The 20,111-nt window shown below is 35.2% G+C and overlaps 2 protein-coding genes across 3 annotated transcripts; one reads left to right on the top strand and one right to left on the bottom strand.

Moving 5' to 3' along the window:
* Positions 1-1,272: 1,272 nt before the first annotated feature.
* On the bottom strand, positions 1,273-19,350 carry LOC108903818 (high-affinity choline transporter 1). Of its 2 annotated transcripts, none has more exons than XM_018706120.1 (5): positions 19,254-19,350; positions 5,035-5,208; positions 4,078-4,770; positions 3,537-3,858; positions 1,273-3,478 (listed from the first exon to the last, which is right to left on the bottom strand). In XM_018706120.1, the coding sequence occupies exons 2-5, from the start codon at positions 5,198-5,200 to the stop codon at positions 2,881-2,883; spliced, it is 1,779 nt and encodes a 592-aa protein (XP_018561636.1). In that variant the 5' UTR covers positions 5,201-5,208; positions 19,254-19,350; the 3' UTR covers positions 1,273-2,880. The 2 variants fall into 2 exon arrangements, with proteins under 2 accessions (XP_018561636.1, XP_018561638.1); XM_018706122.1 differs by lacking the exon at positions 19,254-19,350 and adding an exon at positions 6,622-6,702.
* Positions 9,050-13,175, top strand: LOC108903820 (abl interactor 2). The gene is made up of 6 exons (XM_018706123.1): positions 9,050-9,253; positions 9,308-9,784; positions 9,837-10,013; positions 10,213-10,527; positions 12,323-12,655; positions 12,717-13,175. The coding sequence occupies exons 1-6, from the start codon at positions 9,232-9,234 to the stop codon at positions 12,878-12,880; spliced, it is 1,488 nt and encodes a 495-aa protein (XP_018561639.1). The 5' UTR covers positions 9,050-9,231; the 3' UTR covers positions 12,881-13,175.
* Positions 19,351-20,111: the final 761 nt, after the last annotated feature.

Raw genomic sequence — 20,111 nt, 5'->3', positions numbered from 1 at the left:
AAATGTCCGCTAATAAATCGTACATGGCGTAAAAACCAGGGACGGATTCAGGACATCGCGCCGATTTTGTAATATATAAAATAATATAATAGAGACGATTCTAAATGCAGTATCAAGAGTTAAACAAAATTAAAGAAGAAATCTAAATTTTTACGACAAATAAATAATATAATAGAGATAACAAATATTTAATTGGACATACGTTAGTGTCCAATTAATATAAATTTACAAAAGTTCAGCAGTTACATTTTCATTTCCATCGCCAAAAATTCAATAAACGAACAAAATGATCTTTGCATTCCTACAGTCTACACAATTCATAATATTTGAAAACAAATTATTGACACATCTTTACACTGTGGCATATAAAAGAAATTTACGTAACTTTTTTAATTAAATTATTATTAATCTATTATTTTTTTCTAATATTTCATTCGAAACAAGGATTAAACATCTGCTGATAATAGTACAAATACGATTTTGGCTTACTGAAAGTTGGCCCAAAAACTACACGCAAAATTTATATTGCTAGGTTATATAATATTTTGCTTCTAATAAATCCAATAATTCTAACAAATTCAAAAATACTTCTGTCTTATCAAATCAATAATTGCACTGCTCCATGTGAAAAAAAATCCATTGTGTGATAGACTAGCTAGATTACCATACTAATTTACTAAGTTTTTGAAGTGGCTTTAAAAAATAGTTCAACCACGTATCCGAACGTAAAATTGCTCTCTCTTTGAGATTCCGGGGACAAAGATTGTATTTCTCTGGAAAAAACAAGAGTTGACCTTGAACTTGAACTAACTCCCGCAAACGGACATCAAATTCGGATTCAGTGACCCCAATTGCGTATGACAGGTCTAGTCTATCACACATTAAAATATTTGCCATGGGGCTGCCGAAATAAAAATTAAAAATTTTATATCTACATATTATTACTTTAAAAGCACGTACCTGATATATTAAAATTGTTAAATAATTGTGTACAAAATTAACCTTCTACAAACGAGTCTATTTTTCATCACGTGTGGAAATCAAGTACAGACCTGGAATGTACGATTCACTCTCGGACATTAGAATAACATATAATTTCTATGGTTGTAGATTACATTGTATTAAAAAAGGGGAACTTGAGGAACTGAACTTGTAAGGGGCATATAACGATGATGGCACTACTAAAACTGGGACAAAGAAAACAATACGCACGATTTCTGTACGATTCTTTTAATTCATTACAACAATATCCTATACATGTACAATTTCAGACTGAGTATTTAGCAAGGACTAGACGAAGATGAACCTGTCTATCGTTCAGTTTTTGTGTACACAACATACCAAATATATCTTCTCGTATTTATCGAAACTATAGACTATAGATAAACATTAACAATAGTGGTCATAATTAACAGTTTCCTAGAATACATCCTATACAGTTTCTAAAAAGTAGGGTAACCACACCTAGGGAAATTTTTAAGAACCAAATTCCAGCCGGGATCTGTCAGAAATAATTCTTAAGGCCGAGTAAGCTGGAATTTGATTTCTACTTTGGTAAATAATCATTTAAATGTCAAATAATTCGTAACAGAGAGATATCTTTTTTTTTCACTACGGTCCTCGAAGAAATTTGTTGTGCTCGGAAACAAACAAAGTGTTTTACATGCGCCCAGAAACAAAACTTATCTGTTTATTAACTATGTACAAGTGAATTGTGGAATACTGATGAATTCTTCTCCAAAGAAAAATTATCCTAAGTGGTCGTTCTCCTGGTACAAGAGCAGGTACTCCTGAGAATCCGATCAATTAGTATAATTCCCCTGCAGAAGTGAAATTAAATGTTATTCCTAAGCTCATTTGTATTCGTTCTCCAATAATTCTCTCTCTATATTATATAAAATGATATGTTCTGTCTGATATGTATGAGTATTTATTTAGTCTTTTACCTCTGCGAGAAGTATACGGGTAGGATTACAAGTAAATATATACGTGTACTCTAGTTATTGTTTCACCACAATTATTACACATCGATATATGATTTAAATTTAAAACACAGAATGCGAAAAATCAACATCTCTATCCATATTTTCCACATAAAGAATTTTCTCTTATCGACAACAAAACAACAGCGAGAGCAATAAGGGTATCGCGGATTCACTTATCAACAAGTTATCTAATATCCTATTTTTCACTCCTCCTTATCCGAGATATACGGGGTGATACTTAGGTGGGGGTCAGCCTTATACCGCATTTAAACTCTTGTCTACGCCGTTACCGGGCAGCTCCCGAACTCGCATGTGTGCGCTTATCAGAAAATGCCAACGCTTTATTTTAGCATCTTTTCGGTTTATCGGGTTTTCAAAACAAACTTATACGTTTTTTTCGAAAAGGCAGCTTCCTTATAAATATGACCCCATCCAACGCTACACCCTGTATAGTAAATAGTAACAACAATTTAACCTCCATTAGGAAACTTCAGAGCATTACTAGAACAATTCGTAGCTATAGACTATTTCCTAAACATTATCGCTACAAAAATATTAATAATTTCACTTCTAAAGCAATCTAAAAAAAAAATTGAGAAGTATATTTTTCTGTACAGTTAATAATATTTCAGTAATACTCTTTGATACAACTATCATCCTGGGTAGAGTTCGATGCAAAAATATTTGTGTACTAACGACAAAGATTCGGCAGGAAAAATAAATTTTTAACAAAATATTTTGCTAGTAACCTAAAAAAATAACCCACCAATTTGTCAACTACCTCGACCCACAACCAATCTAAAAGAATAACTGATCCAGCAGTTATTATCCTAAGTAGCACCTAACGCAAAAAACTATATTGACTTATTGCGAGACCAAAAACACCTTACTAGCCTCATAGCGTTGTCTGAGAGTTATCCGATGGGTTGGTGACCGACCTAATACCCCCTCCGCTGCCTATGGACTCCCTCAACTTATCCACCTCCGAAGCGGGAATATCATCGTCCGCCTCCAAGGCCGGATTGATCCTACCGTTCCTTTCGTCTTTCCCCACCAAAGTGGCGGCTCCGTAAAGCTTTCCCATCGCTCCAGATGCCATCACGGACATCTGTTCGCCTTCCTCCAGAGGATCCCCGACTCTTTGGATATCCTCTGGAATGTTCACCACGCAATGGAAAAAATCGTACCCAGGCGCGAGTCTACCGGATTCGAACACCCATTTGGTCCACCAGGACACCGCCACGAGGGTTACTAGAGACATGCACATTGCTAGAGTCCTGAAAGGGAACAGTTGTCTTTGGTTCTCTTCGTCCCAGCCCGGGTACTTTATGATGGGGTCTAGGTTCATCAACTGTTCCCCTCCGGAGACCCTCACGAGGAAAGCTATGATGTAGGCTGCTAGGCTACCGTAGGTATTGCAGTATTCCTTGAAGTGAACCACCATGAGTAGTTGGGGGAAGAGTATTACGTAGACTAAATCGGAACACATGGACCTATACAAAAAAATTTACGTTTCTTCACTTGAACACATCCCTAAATTTATTAACTTACCACAAGCCGTATATAGAGGGTATAGTTAGTGCCATCACGGTAGCCAGAAAGCCGACGATCAAAATGGAGACCCTCATGACCCAGATGATCTCCATTTCGGACGCCTTTTGTCGGAATATCAACTTGTAGACGTTCCTTGCGAACATGGAGCTAGCCGAGAGGACGCTCGAATCGGCAGATGACATGACAGCTGCGGACACGGCTCCTAGTCCGAAGAAGGAGACGAAGCTCGGCGTGAGGTACTGCAGAACCATGGGCAGGATCATGCTGGTCTCCTCCACTGTTAGGGGGTAAGGGCCTTTGTAGCCTGTTTCGTTCCATGCTGAAAAATATAGTCGATTATTAGATTTAGTATTTATTCTATGTGGCTTGGTCTTTCATGAAGAATGGGAAATGGCTTAATGGTAATGGAGATTCTTCCTGTCAAAATAAGGAGATTAAGAGAAACATGCTTTGGTAAAAAGCTTTTCATTTTCGATCTAAAACTCTAGGCAATCTCTTTAAAAATTAAGCTATGCCCCATTCCCAATTGAGCATATACCTGTTCCTTTGGCAATAGCCCCTATAAGAACCGGTGGTATGGCCATAGCAACACATCCAAACGCAGCCACGTACGACAGGACCTGCGCCCTCCCAGCGGACTTACTAGACAACACCCTCTGAAAGTACACCTGCCAAGGGATACCCCCAAACACCAGCAGAAGCCCGTAGTCTATGTAATACCAGATCTCCTCCTTCTTCACCTCCCCTATCCAATCCACGTCCATCGACGAAAGCGACGCCACGTGTTCATTAGTCCAAGCGAAGGGTATGCACATCCAGAGGCCGATGAAGATGCAGAACAGCTGAATGACGTCGGTGTAGGCCACCGCGTACAGCCCCCCGAACAGGGTGTAGAACACCGCCACGCAGGCGCTGAAGATGACGCTGCTATTGTGGTCCATGTCTATGATGACGCTCAGAGTGGCCCCCAGGGCGGCCAAGATGCCGGCCGCCCAGAAGACTTCCCCGCAGAGGGCCGGGAGGAAGAGTAGACCTCCCATCCTCTCGCCGAAGGAGTCCTGCAGGGGATCCAGCATAGTTACGTAGCCCTGTTGGCGCATTTTGTTGGCGAAGAAAATCCCACCGAGGACCAAACTCAGGGAGTAGCCGAATGGGGCTTGGCACCAGACTAGACCTGACGTGTAGATTGCTTCGGCGGTGCCGTTGATGTAACCGCCCCCAACCCATGTCGCTGAAATGAAAGGGAATTATTTCGTTCTTAGGATCTAAAGAAACCATATTCTAGAATTTAGATATACCCTCTTGTATTTTTAACAGTGATATGAAATAACTACTCTGCGGACTACAGCTCCGCCCAGCATTGAATTGAACGCAAATATCTAGTGAACCTTACAGGTATTTTAGTTTTATTTTAGCTCATATTTTCTGCAAATGAGATATTTAGCCCGATGCATGCTTTATTGAAAAACAAATAATTTCCTGTACAGTATCTCACCTGTCATTGTGAAAATTCCTACGAACAACCCGATGTTCCTCCCTGCCAGCATGACTTCCTCTTCCGAGTCATTCCCCTCCTCTTTTTTCCTTCCTGCCCAAATACCGACGCCCAAAATCAAAACGTAGAAAATGATAATTGATATGATTCCTGCTATGTTTATCATTTTTTATCCTGGAACAAAATAAGGCTAAATGTAGGATCTAAGACTCGATCTAAACTAATGGTCTGTATGAATTAGATTATATCGATCATCAATTCCTGTATTTGTAAACAGAAGAAAGCGTCACTCGCGTTATCGATGGAATTCCACCCAGTGCATAATCCATATCGACTGGAAATCGCGACTATTTTTAGCCGTTAATCCATTTTGGTTTCACATCTAGCTTATAAAAGTGATCGACCGCTTTACAGGACACGCGACAGCCTTGGCGTTTGTAAATAAATTCGTAAAATAACATCCTGCCTCGCTAAATAATTAAATATGATCTGCTCAAGTCACTACCCCTTTTTTCCATTCCATTCATTTCTAAATATGTTTACATTTAGACTACGTTTTAAGTGTTACATTTTTTTCTAAGTACGACTCTTGAAAACGCTTCATAACTGACAGCACGGTGTGTGAGGTATTACATTGAAGTTAAAAAGTTTACAGATGAAATTTGAACCTGTGTTGTGCTTTTTATGACAAGAGTAAATTGGGATAGAAAATGACCTCTTTGTCAGAATAAGATTTTTTAACGTTGGAAACTAAAATTTCAATAGAAATAGAACATAAAATTTTCTTTTAATATTCAGTCTGTTATAACAACAGTTCCGTACTTATACATATACAGGGTGGACACTTTTTAAATAATACGTCATTAAGATCTCGCAAATCATCAGGAGAAAGCAAGATTTTGGTTGTCATAAAAATGTGCATTTCCCTGTCATTGAAAACTTGACTTTTATTGTTTAAATTCCTTTTTTGTTAATTGAAATGACTTAATTAAATTTGGTCGATTTTTTCAAGTTCTACTAAATCATCGTGATGCTAGGATATTTCAGTAACGATTCCACTTATCTTCAATTTCTTTTAATAATTAAATAACTTAGAAAAGCGAAGTTTTTTTGTTATTGGACCAACCATCTGTATTTTTTTTAGTTTAATACGTCTTTATGGTACTCATTCTATACATCACCACCCTGTATATGTTAAGTAATTGAAACGAAGGGCCAGTACATTTCTGCACATGACTGATTGTAATGATTAGGTAGAAACCTAAAATGTATCCCAATTTATTTCATCGTTACGTTCAAAAACCAAAAACCAAATATACCTACGTGTTACGGTTCTATTCTTTTCCACAAAATATAATATTAGGCCAGTTAAAAGAAGACAATTCGTTCATATAACAATTAAAAATGGCGTCATCATGAAATATACCTAAAGGTTGATACAAAGTAACTTTTTTGCGTACTATTACGTGTTTCTTATGATTAAGATATAAAAATAGGTATACCAAACACCACTAAGAATACTACTGGTCCTAGTGAAAGTGGACAAAATCGATCTACACAGGGCTTTGGGGGAGGGGTCGGTTTTACCTGTATATTACACTTAACAAGCACTAGACGCGTGTAAAAAAATAACAAAAATATATCTCGGGGACCACTGTGCGGTGGGTATTGTCAATGGCGGAGGCGCCGGGCGCTCCCGGCCAGCAGACAGCAGTCGCCCCACCGGAGGGAGGTCTTTTGCGAGGGGCTGTTTCTCGTCCTAAAGGCTAGCCCGCACATGGGCGATGGCGAGAGGCATGTGACGCGATCGGATACCCTCTGGACACTTCGGCTTCGCGGTGATGACTGCTCCGGCGGGCCCCGCCAGGTATTGATCCTCCCGTGACGTCAACGGGACGTGGTGCGGGCCGACCCACGCCGCCCGCCACGGAGACGGCGCGCCGCCGGCCCATCTGGGACAGCCCTTTCGCCAACGCATGGGCTGGCGGCGGCCAGTAGGGCGAAGGTTCGATATTCGGCGTCTCGGACGGGCGGCTTTGGGCCGGAGTCGAGGGGGATGTGCATTATTTATTCGCGAGGCCGGCGTGGGTGGCTTGTGGCTCAGATAGTAGTAGTAAAATGGTCTGGAAGCTCTATTTGCGCCCGTACTGATAGAATTTCACGTTCAGAACGTGAAAATCGAAAAAAAAATTGAGTGGTACAATTTTATAATCTACATTTTTCCAGTAAAAAGTTCAAAGATGTTGAGATACAGGCGATTCTTGTCAATTTGTGTTCTAACAGTTGCTACCACAAACCACCGTTGCTACAAACTACGATATTAATATACTTGGTTTAGGAATGGATAGACTGCTCGCTTCAGCCTGTAATAAAAAAGTCTAGAAACTCTACTTGCATCTATACCGATAAAATGTCACGAATTTAATTATTTTGCTTCGTGCATCAATATCACATCTCAAGGGAAAAATTTGTACACGAAAATGGCTCAAACCCCACAAAAAACTATGTCACACATCGAAAAAGTGTCTAAGCAACAAAAAAACAATCTAATCCAATGAAAATCACCTAACCCAACGAAAAATCATTTAATTCAACTAAAAATTACCTCACCTATCAAAAATCAAAGAAAAATTGTTGAAAATGAAACTATTGTAAAATCATGTAATCTATACTATATAGAAGCATCTAATCTATCATAAAAAATAATTTTTTTTTACCGATATTAAAAACAACAATACTCAAAAACCTAGAAAATATATATTTGGGCACTTACAGAAATGAGTAAAATCAGCAAAACAAAAATAAACGTAAACAATGTTTCGTCAATATGATAATTAAAATATTTTTCTACCTTCAATTGCAAATAGGGACATATGTTTTTATTTCACTTTTTCCTGATAACTTTATTACTTATTGTTAGAGATTTTAACATTTGTTTATTATAAATAGTATAAATTTACATTTTTAACAATCAACTTTGAGGAATATTATTATGTACATCTTTATGTCAAATAAGCGATTATCAATTGTTTTCAAAGCAAACTGCGCAATCTACATATTGCGTTTTACATTATTTTCTCCAAAATGACGAGACCTTTGAATCGATTGTACTCTAAAATTCATTTTATATGACATCAGAATGTACTCGAAATTACACAATGTATGTTTCTAGAGTTGAATCGCCTCCAGGAAATACAAGAATCACATAAATTATAAATATTTATCAGGGGAACCCTTTCGCTTCATTATCTCGCTAGCGAGGCGGCGTGGCTTACGAGACAAAAGTTCCTGATCCATCCTGATATGATTTTATACATAAATTTGTATTCGTTAGGGAAACGGGACTTTAATGTTATTCCAGGAGCTGTGGGGCACAAAGAGAGTTTTAATTTGATTGTCATCCGGAGGATTTTTATTATAGGAACTAAAGGGGAGAAAATTTTAATGAAGAAGTAATTTTTTCATAAGTGAATTATTATTTATCCAATTAAAAAAGATGGGAAAGAGAATGAGATAATTTGAAATTCAGAATGTGTTTTCGTCTCTCTTGTAATCTGAAACAGATCCGATAAACAATAAACAATTGAAATCCAACAATACCTATTATAATTGCCTGAACGGGTGAAATTAGAATTATCATGGCTAATTTTTATTGTTAAAATACGAAATTTTTAATAACTTTCTTTCAGTTTTCAAATAAATATGATACCTCTACCTATTTTTATTTCGTAACATATTACTATCATATTCGATGACTTTTCTAAAATAGTACTGGTGCTGAGAAAAATCTGAAAAAATTTAGGACTGTCTCCGAATATTTCGAAACTGCAATCAGTTTCTCTCTACATCTATCACTTTGCTATCAGAATTGCTTTTTTCTCCCAATAAACCCGGAGATCCGGAGAACAGAAATGGTTGCCACTGCCATCTATCTATAGGTGTGGTAACTTAGCAAGATCGCCCACATTCATCTCACGCCATCAGGTGGCCATTTTGTTGCTCGATAAAGTGGCTGACGTCACAATTATAATTAAATTCCCTGACTTTTGGGGTTATTTTTAATGGGCAGGGCATAAGTTGTAATTGTTATTGTAATTTTGTACCACATCATAAATTGCAATAATTAAATTTTGTTATTAGGTGCTCAAGACTTGCCACTAGTATGTCAAGCAACGCAGTTGCTCTTTTCGTATTATTATGAGTGTGTATTATGCCCATGGTAAGTGACCAAAACCAGTAATTTATGAAAATTGCATCGAAAAATACGTTCTAGGAAGCCCCAGCAGAGAATCAGGAGTTGTAAGCGACTGCGACACCATGGCCGAACTAGCTGCCTTGCTCCGGTCCGAGATACCAGAGGGACGAAGCAACCTTACGGACAACCACACGAACCTCCAGAGGGTCGCGGAGTACTGCGAAGCGAACTACTTCCAAAATGAAAACAAACGTTTGGCCCTAGAAGAAACGAAAAACTACACAACGCAATCCTTAGCCAGTGTCGCCTATCAAATCAACACTTTGGCTTATAATTTCCTGCAGCTGCTGGAGCTGCAGACAGCACAACTGGCGGAAATGGAGAGTCAAATGAATCACATCTCGCAAACTGTCATGATACACAAGGAGAAGGTGGCGAGGAGAGAAATTGGAGTGTTAACAGCAAACAAATCTACTAGTCGACAGTACAAGATCATCGCACCGGCCAATCCCGAGAAGCCTATAAAGTATTTGCGGAAACCGATCGACTATTCAAGTAAATTTCGGTTTGAGTGGTGTTGAAGTGAAATTTATAGTTTGTTTTTTAGTTTTCGACGATATTGGGCATGGTGTGAGAAGTGGCGGAACACCAAGGCAAAAACAAAGAGGTTCCAGCCAAGGTAGTATCCACTCCCTTAATTCCATATCGGGAAATCCAATGGTAGGGCCGGCTCCTACCACAAAGCCCCCTACGCCTCCTCAGGTTTCGAGAACGTCGAGCAAAGGTAAATGTCTATTTAGGATCATGTCTTTTATTTTAAACACAAGTTCAGGTTATAAATATCGATTTAAGAAAAGTGGAATCTCATTTTATAATTTCAATATTTTTCCAAGTCTTCTTTCAATTTCTATAAATAGCACATAATCCGGGATCTAGCAAACGACGACTTTATTTGTATTTTTAATGTACCGATGCCCTTCCAGTGTCGGTATCCGGAGGTACCCTCAGCAAGGGCAGCAGGGAGTACCGCACGCCGCCAGCAGTTGCCCCGCCTCAAGTCCCCAGCCATTACGCCCCCAACTATCCGATCGGTCATCCCAGGAGAGCAAGCGAGAGGGGTCCCGGCTACAGCACGCTGCCGTTGGCCAACCAACACCAGTCGTCGCCGCCGCAGGTCGGCATGGTGCACCCCATCGCCCAGCAACAGCAACAGCAGGTGATCCAGCCTCAGACGCCACCTCCGCCGCCCCCGCCTAATTCGGGGAACTACCCGCAGGAGCACCACATGAGCATGCCTCGTAAGTTGTGAATTTTTGCATCGTTAGATTTTTAGTTGTTGGCTTTTCCGTGGATGGTTAGTCGGGTAGAGGTCAAAAAAATTATGCGGGTGTTCTTTATTTTTCATCAATATTTCGGTTTTTACAAAGTCATCCTCAGAATGTGAGATGTGTCACACATTTTCACATCCTGACGATGAATTTGTAAAAGTCGAAGCGTCAACTTAGAATAGAAGCCTATTGATTTTTTTTTATTTTTTTTTAAGTTCAGGAGTGACAAAAATATTCGATTTGATGTTTATCGTTGTACTCCTTGTTGTTTTGTAGATAATGGATAATTAATGTAGCAAATAGCTCTGTTATTATTTGAGATACAAAAAAAAGTAACAAACGAATGTTGGAGGGGATAAAAAACTATTTTAAAATGATTTTCTAATGTACAGAATGAAAAATGGAATATCCTGTCTGTTTGTAGATGTTTGATTATGTTCTAAAATTCTGTGTATCATTGTGTAAATTTTTTTTTTATATTTTGGTTGTGGCATTGTTAAATTGTTTTCAAAATTTTGCGGAAAACGAGGCCTATTTAAATTTGTAATAATTTTCAAATGACAATAGTTAGAATTAAAGTATCGGTAGTGTGAAAGACGAAGCTTAGTCGTTCTATTGTATACAGGGCGTTTTTTATAACATTTCTATTTTATGAATATCAAATGAATTTTCTCCAATTTTTCAGTTTTTAAATGTAACCACACTATATTAAAGTGTCTCATTTTGTATAAATTTTTATTTTTTTTAACTTTCTGTTGATTATAAAAATATTTTGCATTTTTATAAAAAAAAATTAATGGAGGAATATTATCCACTATTAAATCTGTTTTTTTTTAATCTGTTGCTGTGGTACAGTGCCATCCAAATTAAATCTTGTTGTATAGCCTAGCGTATTAGTTCGAATTAATAATTCACTAATTTGGAGAAATTGAACGATTTTTTTTAAATATGAGCAATTTGAAAAAAAATTAATTAATCACAAACAAATTTAGCATAATTACATCAGTTTACATATTACAAACACCTTATAAACTGATAAACCAAAATGGTGGTTGTCATATCACATCAGGTGAATTAACATGTAGTTCACAAACTAAGCACAGTGCTTTAAAAAAATTGTTTTAATTTTATTAAAAACTTGAAATGATTTTAAAAAATATTTCAAATTTATTTTTTTATTAAGTAAGTATATTTAATAAAACAGCAAAAATAATTATTTCAAAACATAAGTTAGTATCACAAAAAAGTTAATTTAAAAAAACCAACTGACTTTTTTTTAATTTTCAGTACTTTGTCCGCCACATTAAAATTAAATTAAAAAATAATAATAATTAAAAAAATTAAATTATGGGAACTTTAAAATACCATGTCACGAAATCATACAAACCTGTTTGTACAAAATTATCTTTCATTACTCTGTCACTGCATTACTTTCATACAATTGGTTAAAAAATGTAATAATCGGCAACACTGATTAGCACACACATACAACTTCATTTGAAAACTGCCCAGTGACGGCGTAGACAACGGTTTCGGTGCAGTTTAAAAATTGAATTATAATTCAAACTATTTATTTTATTAAAAAAAAAATAATAAATTCAGATTGGTATTCTTTGAAACATGTACTATTACTCTTAAAAAACTTAACCCCTATTTAAAAGTACATCCTATACACAGTGAATTTTTTTTTTGTATCTCGAATGATAACGGAGCTACTAAAATTTTGAAAATTCCTTCTAACCAGCCGACACCGACCTAATTCCAGCTCCGCCGTCGCCCCTCATCAACAGCCAAGAAATGGTGCTCTCCTCCAACCAGCACCACCCGATGATGATGGGCGGCCACCACGGCCCTGTCCCGCAGGGTAGCCTCGGCATGCACACCCTGTCCCACGCCCAGGGCCACCGCATATCCCAGGCCCTGTCCCAGACGATGGCCAGACAGAGCGGGGCCCAATCCCCGCCGCTGCCTCCTCCTCCGCCGCCCGAGGCGGACGAACACGAGGGCTTCGGCAGGCCCCGCAACTCGGGCGTTATGCCTATCGTGCCTGACGAGGAGGACCTGCCCGGCTGGGTGCCCAAGAACTACATAGAGAAAGGTAGGTGGTTAGTAATCCGATCGGCTGGATCGCCTGATCTGATTCCCGTGTGATTTTTCAGTGGTGGCGATCTACGATTATTACGCCGATAAGGATGACGAGTTAAGCTTCCAGGAGAGCGCCGTCATTTACGTTCTGAAGAAGAACGATGACGGGTGGTGGGAAGGTGTTATGGATGGTATAACGGGTCTGTTTCCTGGTAATTATGTAGAACCGTGCGTTTAAGCGGCGGTCGAGTGCGTTTGCTGGGGTTAAGAGTGGGTAAGCGGTGTCGCCAGTGGGGTACGTTCGGGTATCGTTTTTTAAACGATTTTTGAAAAATTTGGTTTCGTCGATTGTTTTTGCTTAAAAAGTAACGCCGAGTGACGTGCATGAAAGCAATCGAGTGATTTTTTTTGTAAATGTAAATTTAACATTTTCCTGAAAGGCGTGTCAAAAATTGTATTGATTTTTTTATATTTCAAGAAACGTGAGGAAGGAAGTTGATTATTTTCCAGTTTTATACTCGTATATTAATTTTTAGCCTTGTGAATTTTTGCATCGTTAGATTTTTAGTTGTTGGCTTTTCCGTGGATGGTTAGTCGGGTAGAGGTCAAAAAAATTATGCGGGTGTTCTTTATTTTTCATCAATATTTCGGTTTTTACAAAGTCATCCTCAGAATGTGAGATGTGTCACACATTTTCACATCCTGACGATGAATTTGTAAAAGTCGAAGCGTCAACTTAGAATAGAAGCCTATTGATTTTTTTTTATTTTTTTTTAAGTTCAGGAGTGACAAAAATATTCGATTTGATGTTTATCGTTGTACTCCTTGTTGTTTTGTAGATAATGGATAATTAATGTAGCAAATAGCTCTGTTATTATTTGAGATACAAAAAAAAAATAACAAACGAATGTTGGAGGGGATAAAAAACTATTTTAAAATGATTTTCTAATGTACAGAATGAAAAATGGAATATCCTGTCTGTTTGTAGATGTTTGATTATGTTCTAAAATTCTGTGTATCATTGTGTAAATTTTTTTTTTATATTTTGGTTGTGGCATTGTTAAATTGTTTTCAAAATTTTGCGGAAAACGAGGCCTATTTAAATTTGTAATAATTTTCAAATGACAATAGTTAGAATTAAAGTATCGGCAGTGTGAAAGACGAAGCTTAGTCGTTCTATTGTATACAGGGCGTTTTTTATAACATTTCTATTTTATGAATATCAAATGAATTTTCTCCAATTTTTCAGTTTTTAAATGTAACCACACTATATTAAAGTGTCTCATTTTGTATAAATTTTTATTTTTTTTAACTTTCTGTTGATTATGAGAATATTTTGCATTTTTATAAAAAAAAATCATGGAGGAATATTATCCACTATTAAATCTGTTTTTTTTTTAATCTGTTGCTGTGGTACAGTGCCATCCAAATTAAATCTTGTTGTATAGCCTAGCGTATTAGTTCGAATTAATAATTCACTAATTTGGAGAAATTGAACGATTTTTTTTAAATATGAGCAATTTGAAAAAAAATTAATTAATTACAAACAAATTTAGTATAATTACATCAGTTTACATATTACAAACACCTTATAAACTGATAAACCAAAATGGTGGTTGTCATATCACATCAGGTGGATTAACATGTAGTTCACAAACTAAGCACAGTGCTTTAAAAAAATTGTTTTAATTTTATTAAAAACTTGAAATGATTTTAAAAAATATTTCAAATTTGTCAGATTATTAAATGTTTTTATTTTTTTATTAAGTAAGTATATTTAATAAAACAGCAAAAATAATTATTTCGAAACATAAGTTAGTATCACAAAAAAGTTAATTTAAAAAAACCAACTGACTTTTTTTTAAATTTCAGTACTTTGTCCGCCACATTAAAATTAAATTAAAAAATAATAATAATTAAAAAAATTAAATTATGGGAACTTTAAAATACCATGTCACGAAATCATACAAACCTGTTTGTACAAAATTATCTTTCATTACTCTGTCACTGCATTACTTTCATACAATTGGTTAAAAAATGTAATAATCGGCAACACTGATTAGCACACACATACAACTTCATTTGAAAACTGCCCAGTGACGGCGTAGACAACGGTTTCGGTGCAGTTTAAAAATTGAATTATAATTCAAACTATTTATTTTATTAANGCCATTATTCTATGGCTAGAAATTGGCCTCAATGATTTGGGATCGAGGGGGATTATCCCTCTTTATCCTGCCTCATCTCGTGTAGGCCTGGACAGCCTTCGTAGGTGGGCCCCATCCGTCGTCTACCCCGACCGCAAATGCGGCCGGTGTAGGCGCTTTGTGGGACCTCCTTTTGTCCTGGCTGGGTCATTGTACTTACAGCGCCCACTTTTGACACACCTTTGAAGTATGACAAAACCCTCAACTTGTCATAGGTTTTATAAAATTTTAACAATAAATGCGATAGTTATATTTTTTGATGTATTTTTTTTGAGATCACGAGATTTCCTAAAACTTTTACCTTTACGATTTTTCTCTTGACAGAAACACAAAAAACATAGGGAGCAGAATGTTATGATCGTAGTGTGTGGTGTGGCTTAGCATCACTTTAGTTGTTCGGGCAGACTTGCTGCAATGTACCTAAACCACTATTTCAGTACAAAAATTCATTTATCTAGTGACGGTAGTAAAAAATTGGTGCGACTACACCAAATTGAAAAACAAACGAATTTTTTTTTTTAGTTTTTTGGAATTTTGCGAATTAATGCTGTTTCAGCTTTTTTTAAAAATGTTAAATTTGATAGATCGAAAATCATGTGGTTGCTTCTGTGTTCGTAGTCCGTCGTAATTTTTTAAGTAAAAACTCGATTTATAATCGAATTCCTCAAAAATCGATAAAAAAATTATCCCATTAATAATACATGAAATAAAAATAAAATTATGTGTGCAAATAGCAAAAATTTTGAAAAGTAATGCTATTTCTGTGGTTGCTAAAACGATTTATAATCGAGTTCTTCGAGAACCAGTTGATAAAAAAACGATTTGTTGGCGACACCGTAAAAAATTGTATCAAACCATCTCATCAAACAGCGACTGCCGCTCGTAGACGTGAATGATTTTCAAACGATTTCCGTTTTCCCCTTGGAAAACCCATTATTTTTTATGGTCCTTATGGTAGTTAATGTTTGTACCGTCGACCCGGCCGTAACACTGTTTCAGTAACAGGTACGGGAGGTTTGATGGTATGACGGCGATTTTATATTTTATACAATGAATTTATTTAATTACCGGTTAAAATTTAATATATTGCGTAGTATTTAGTACAATATACAAATATATATAAATCGTACACGTTTAAATACAAATATTTTACAAGTATTTTAGGCTTGCACTCGTCGTGGGATGTATTATTGTAACAAATTGTATAATAAATATCGGTACATGATCGTATTGTTTTGTTTGCCAATCATGTATACCCATCCATCCACCTCCTTCTTCCTTTTTTTTTTTTACAGCCGAATCAATTTTAAATTGCAAACGGGGCAGAAGAAATCACAAAAAACAATTGGTGTCACAAAATTATTGCAAAGCCACTTTTGTTAAAGGATCTAATGAAATTTATTTCTCAATTTTAATTTTAGTTTAAAACTAATGCTAAAATAGCTAAGAATCCAAAATAAAAATAAACAGTGGTCTGAACAAATGAAAAAATACACCCATTAAGATTAATGCCGCAAAAATTATCTATTTTCGTTTCTAATAACTGTGATATCGCTTTGGACAGAAACGAACTCAAATTTCAGCCACGATGTCATGACTAAACTATTTTTGTGTTTCAAGTATCGATTCAACAAAGTAGGCCTTCAAGAATTGAATTAATAGATATGAAAATTTGATGTAAAGGTCTCATTTTAGAAACGCTAAAAAAAAATATGAAATTAAAATTAGGCCCTTAGGAACTAGACTGATCGAAATAACTCATTTAGAGGGAAAAAGAAAGAAAATTGTTACCTAGACTTTTATAGGTGGAAATGGAAAAGGGGCTAATAATAAATGTAAAAAAAAATAAATGCATGAGCAGGAAGATTGATTTGGGTGGTTTAAAAGTTGTGAAAAATTGTATCGTTGGGTGTGGCAAAAGTTTACGTCAAATAAAAAAGTATCAATTACAAAGTTGTAGATCTTACAGAAATCTACAACTTTTGTAGAGGTCACTTATTAAGATAACCTCAAAATTTCCGAGAAAAATGCGAAAAACAAATGTTTTTCTTATTTTTCGTTTTTATTTCTCATTTCTCAAAAATAATTTAATTTTGACGAAAAAAAAATCAAGAAATTTCTGAGATCTTAATTTTTTTCTGAAATACCTTTTTTCAAGGAAAAACTCTAAGAAAAATCATCGTATCGTATCTTCCGGTGATCATTTTTTTTTGTTTTGATATGTACTTTCTGGCGGAATAAAAAAATCTGTAATCACAATTCAAAAACATGCTCAAAAATGCAACAAAAATACAAAATTGCTTGCAATAGTGAATTTTTCAGTAATTGTTGATAATTTGTTTAAATTAAAAAAAAAAAAAACTGATTACACCGTCCAATTATACAGAAAAAATACAATACAGTACAAAAATAAAGTTGTGGGTCAAACAATGACAGTTTTTTTTTATATTTTTTTCCGTACAATTGAATGGTGTAATCAGTTTGATTTTTTTAAAATTTAACCAATTATCAACAATTACTGAAAAATTAATTGTTGCAAGTAATTTTTTATTTTTTTTTTTGCATTTTTGAGCATGTTTTTGAACAGTGATTACAGATTTTTTTATTTCACCAAAAAGTATATGTCAAAACGAAAAAAATGATTATGGCAGAACTCTGTATGATGATTTTTCTAAGTAGAATTTTTCTTCAAAAAAAAAGTGTTTCGGGCCGAAAAAAATGAATATCTCCGAAACTTCTTGATTTTTTTTTCTAAAGAAATTTGTAGTTATTTAAGACACAGATAGGTATACTTTCAAGTTTCGTAAAAATTAAAATATTTTTGCAGAAATAAGAAATAAAAAACGAAAATTAAAAAAGAATTCGTTTTTCACATTTTTCTCGGAAGTTTTGAGGTTGTCTTAAAAAGTGACCTCTACAAAAGTTGTAGATTTTTGCATGATCTACATGTGTATTGATTACTTTTTTGTTTGACGTCAACTTTCGCCAGAAATCCCAAATGATACGATTTTTCACAACTTTTCAACCCCCCAAATCAACCCTCCGCCACCTCTGCTCCCGCATATAGTTTTTTACATTGATTATAAGCCCCTTTACCAGTTCCACTCATAAAAGTCAAGATAACATTTTTTTTTCTCCAAGTGTAATTTGGTTGGACTAAATCGTATACTTTCAAAATGATTGGAATTCAACTGAATCTATTTTGCCATTATACATGTAGCGCCATCTGTTGACGACTAACAGTTTTCGCATTGAGTTGAAAGTAAGTTTTCTGCTTCTGAAATGTTTCACAGATAAAAAATTTTATTATTCATTACTTTTGTTGCCTTCTTGCAACAATTTAAGCAACAAATTGTTTGTTTTTAAATTTGAAGCGCTCTTATTGTTATATCTGACGGAATCGACTGTGCTGCCACCTATCCGTGGACTAACTCTCTAAAATTGTAAATTCTCTAACTGAAGGATTTTAATAGCGGCAACCACATATACAATAGAGTGTATTGATCATAGTAGCAACTTGTTTCACTGGAAAATTCAAAAATGAACAAAAATTCGATATTTACAAATATTAAAATTATTAATTTTTTTGTCAGCGTATTCGGTTTTTGGTTTTCTAAAACTATAAAAACTAGATATATTTTTCCTGAAGATATACAGGGTGTCTCAGAATATGTGGGCAATCTCTCGTATTTATACAGAGGACGTTAAAATAATAGGACAAGTCCCTATACAAATTTTCGCTAGAAGCCATATGAGATATAGGCCCCCCAAGGACGCCCCTGAAAATCAACTTTTTTTAATAACTTTCAAAATACTTTGTGTAAATTAATTATTTTTTTTTAATACGATGGACAACAGATAAAACTCCTTAAAAAATGACCCATGAAAACAGTTTGGCTTATTCGGTTTGCCAGCGGTAGCACCATAATGTCAAATTTTTTTACACCCTTTACGATAGAGGCACAAAAATAATATTTTTGGATAGCTTGAACTTTAAACTAAAAAAGGCACTCTTGGTTGACATCGATAAAATGAACTGTTTTCGAGAAAAAAACTTCTTTGTTTAATATGATTTTTATTACATTCATAAAGAGAAATAAACCGATGAAATTTGCATTATTTCTGTGCCGATCTAAAAAATTACCACTTTTATTTACATTTATTGTCTCCTAAAAATAATTAAAAATTGCACAAAGTATTTTGAAGGTTATTAAAAAACATTGAACGGAAATTTTTGTAGGAACTTGTCATGTTATTTTAACGTCCCCTGTATAAATCCGAGAGACTGCCAACATATCTTGAGACACCCTGTATACGAATGCCTACATATTGAAACAACTTTTCAACTATAACTATATTATAAAAATTTTTCCACGTTAGAGAGAATCAATTCAGAATACTTACCTGTAATTTTTTCTTCAATAACTATTATCTGCAAAACACACACTACAGTACATTAATATCTATGTTTTTATTATTTAAAAAGCCTCGGATTGATATATCAAAGTTGTTTTCAACACTAAACACAGTATTTGTGCTATGTACAGGCGTTTATAAATAATCGTTCTCAAGATTTAAATCGGGATTTTAGTGCATTATTCCATTTTTATAAATCATTCTGATGAAGGCCAATTGCATTTAAAGCGATTAAGTAATTCCTAGCCCACTGGGTGCAGGCGGGGAAGACAAATTCCTTCACAGTTTTTGCCAATTGTCTGAGTTCATCATAGAGTCAAAGTTAAAGAAACACAACAATTTTCTCTCCATATAAAATATGTTAATTGGTGAAACTTTAAAACAAAATGTAGGTGTTCATATAACTGCTTATATTTCTTGAAATTATGTGTGTGAAGTGGAACTATGTATATAAATCGTTCTCTTTAATGTCTTTCTTGACTTTTTTATTAAGAAAAATCTTAACTAATTTTCTTATTCTTCTTATTTTGACCCTTTTGATTTAAAATTAAATGCTGTTTTTTCGCCTCATTATTAAAATTAGCTGTTTTTTTATGGTACAACGAAATCCTAGTGGCCAAAACTGTTGAATTATCTTACATATATGAAAAGTTCTGGAGCGGCGTTTTGTTCCAACAAATTTTTAAGATTTTCGTTTGTGTGCTTCTGTAGCAATTGTTATTTTTGAAAACTTTCTGGACTGGTTAACACATCATTGGTTTAGATTTCTTGACGTTTCGAGAGAAAATTTCAGAATACAGAACTTCTTAAGAAAAGAGCGATGTTTCTCCTTAAAATCACAAAAGT

This window comes from Anoplophora glabripennis, unplaced genomic scaffold (genome assembly GCF_000390285.2).
Source record: "Anoplophora glabripennis isolate ALB-LARVAE unplaced genomic scaffold, Agla_2.0 scaffold134, whole genome shotgun sequence".
Taxonomy (NCBI): Eukaryota; Metazoa; Arthropoda; class Insecta; order Coleoptera; family Cerambycidae; genus Anoplophora; species Anoplophora glabripennis.
The sequence above is the reverse complement of the archived record's forward strand: the minus strand, read 5'-3'. Positions and strand labels throughout refer to the sequence as shown.

What these genes read in the sequence shown, in the direction of transcription:
- LOC108903818 (XM_018706120.1), bottom strand. Translation starts at nt 5,200, where the DNA reads ATGATAAACATAGCAGGAATCATATCAATTATCATTTTCTACGTTTTG. An exon ending in AGGAATTTTCACAATGACAG is followed by an intron (nt 4,771 to 5,034) that starts GTGAGATACTGT and finishes CTTTCATTTCAG; the next exon opens with CGACATGGGTTGGGGGCGGT. An exon ending in GGCTATTGCCAAAGGAACAG is followed by an intron (nt 3,859 to 4,077) that starts GTATATGCTCAA and finishes TATATTTTTCAG; the next exon opens with CATGGAACGAAACAGGCTAC.
- LOC108903820 (XM_018706123.1), top strand. Translation starts at nt 9,232, where the DNA reads ATGAGTGTGTATTATGCCCATG. An exon ending in GAGTGTGTATTATGCCCATG is followed by an intron (nt 9,254 to 9,307) that starts GTAAGTGACCAA and finishes AATACGTTCTAG; the next exon opens with GAAGCCCCAGCAGAGAATCA. An exon ending in GCACCACATGAGCATGCCTC is followed by an intron (nt 10,528 to 12,322) that starts GTAAGTTGTGAA and finishes ACCTAATTCCAG; the next exon opens with CTCCGCCGTCGCCCCTCATC.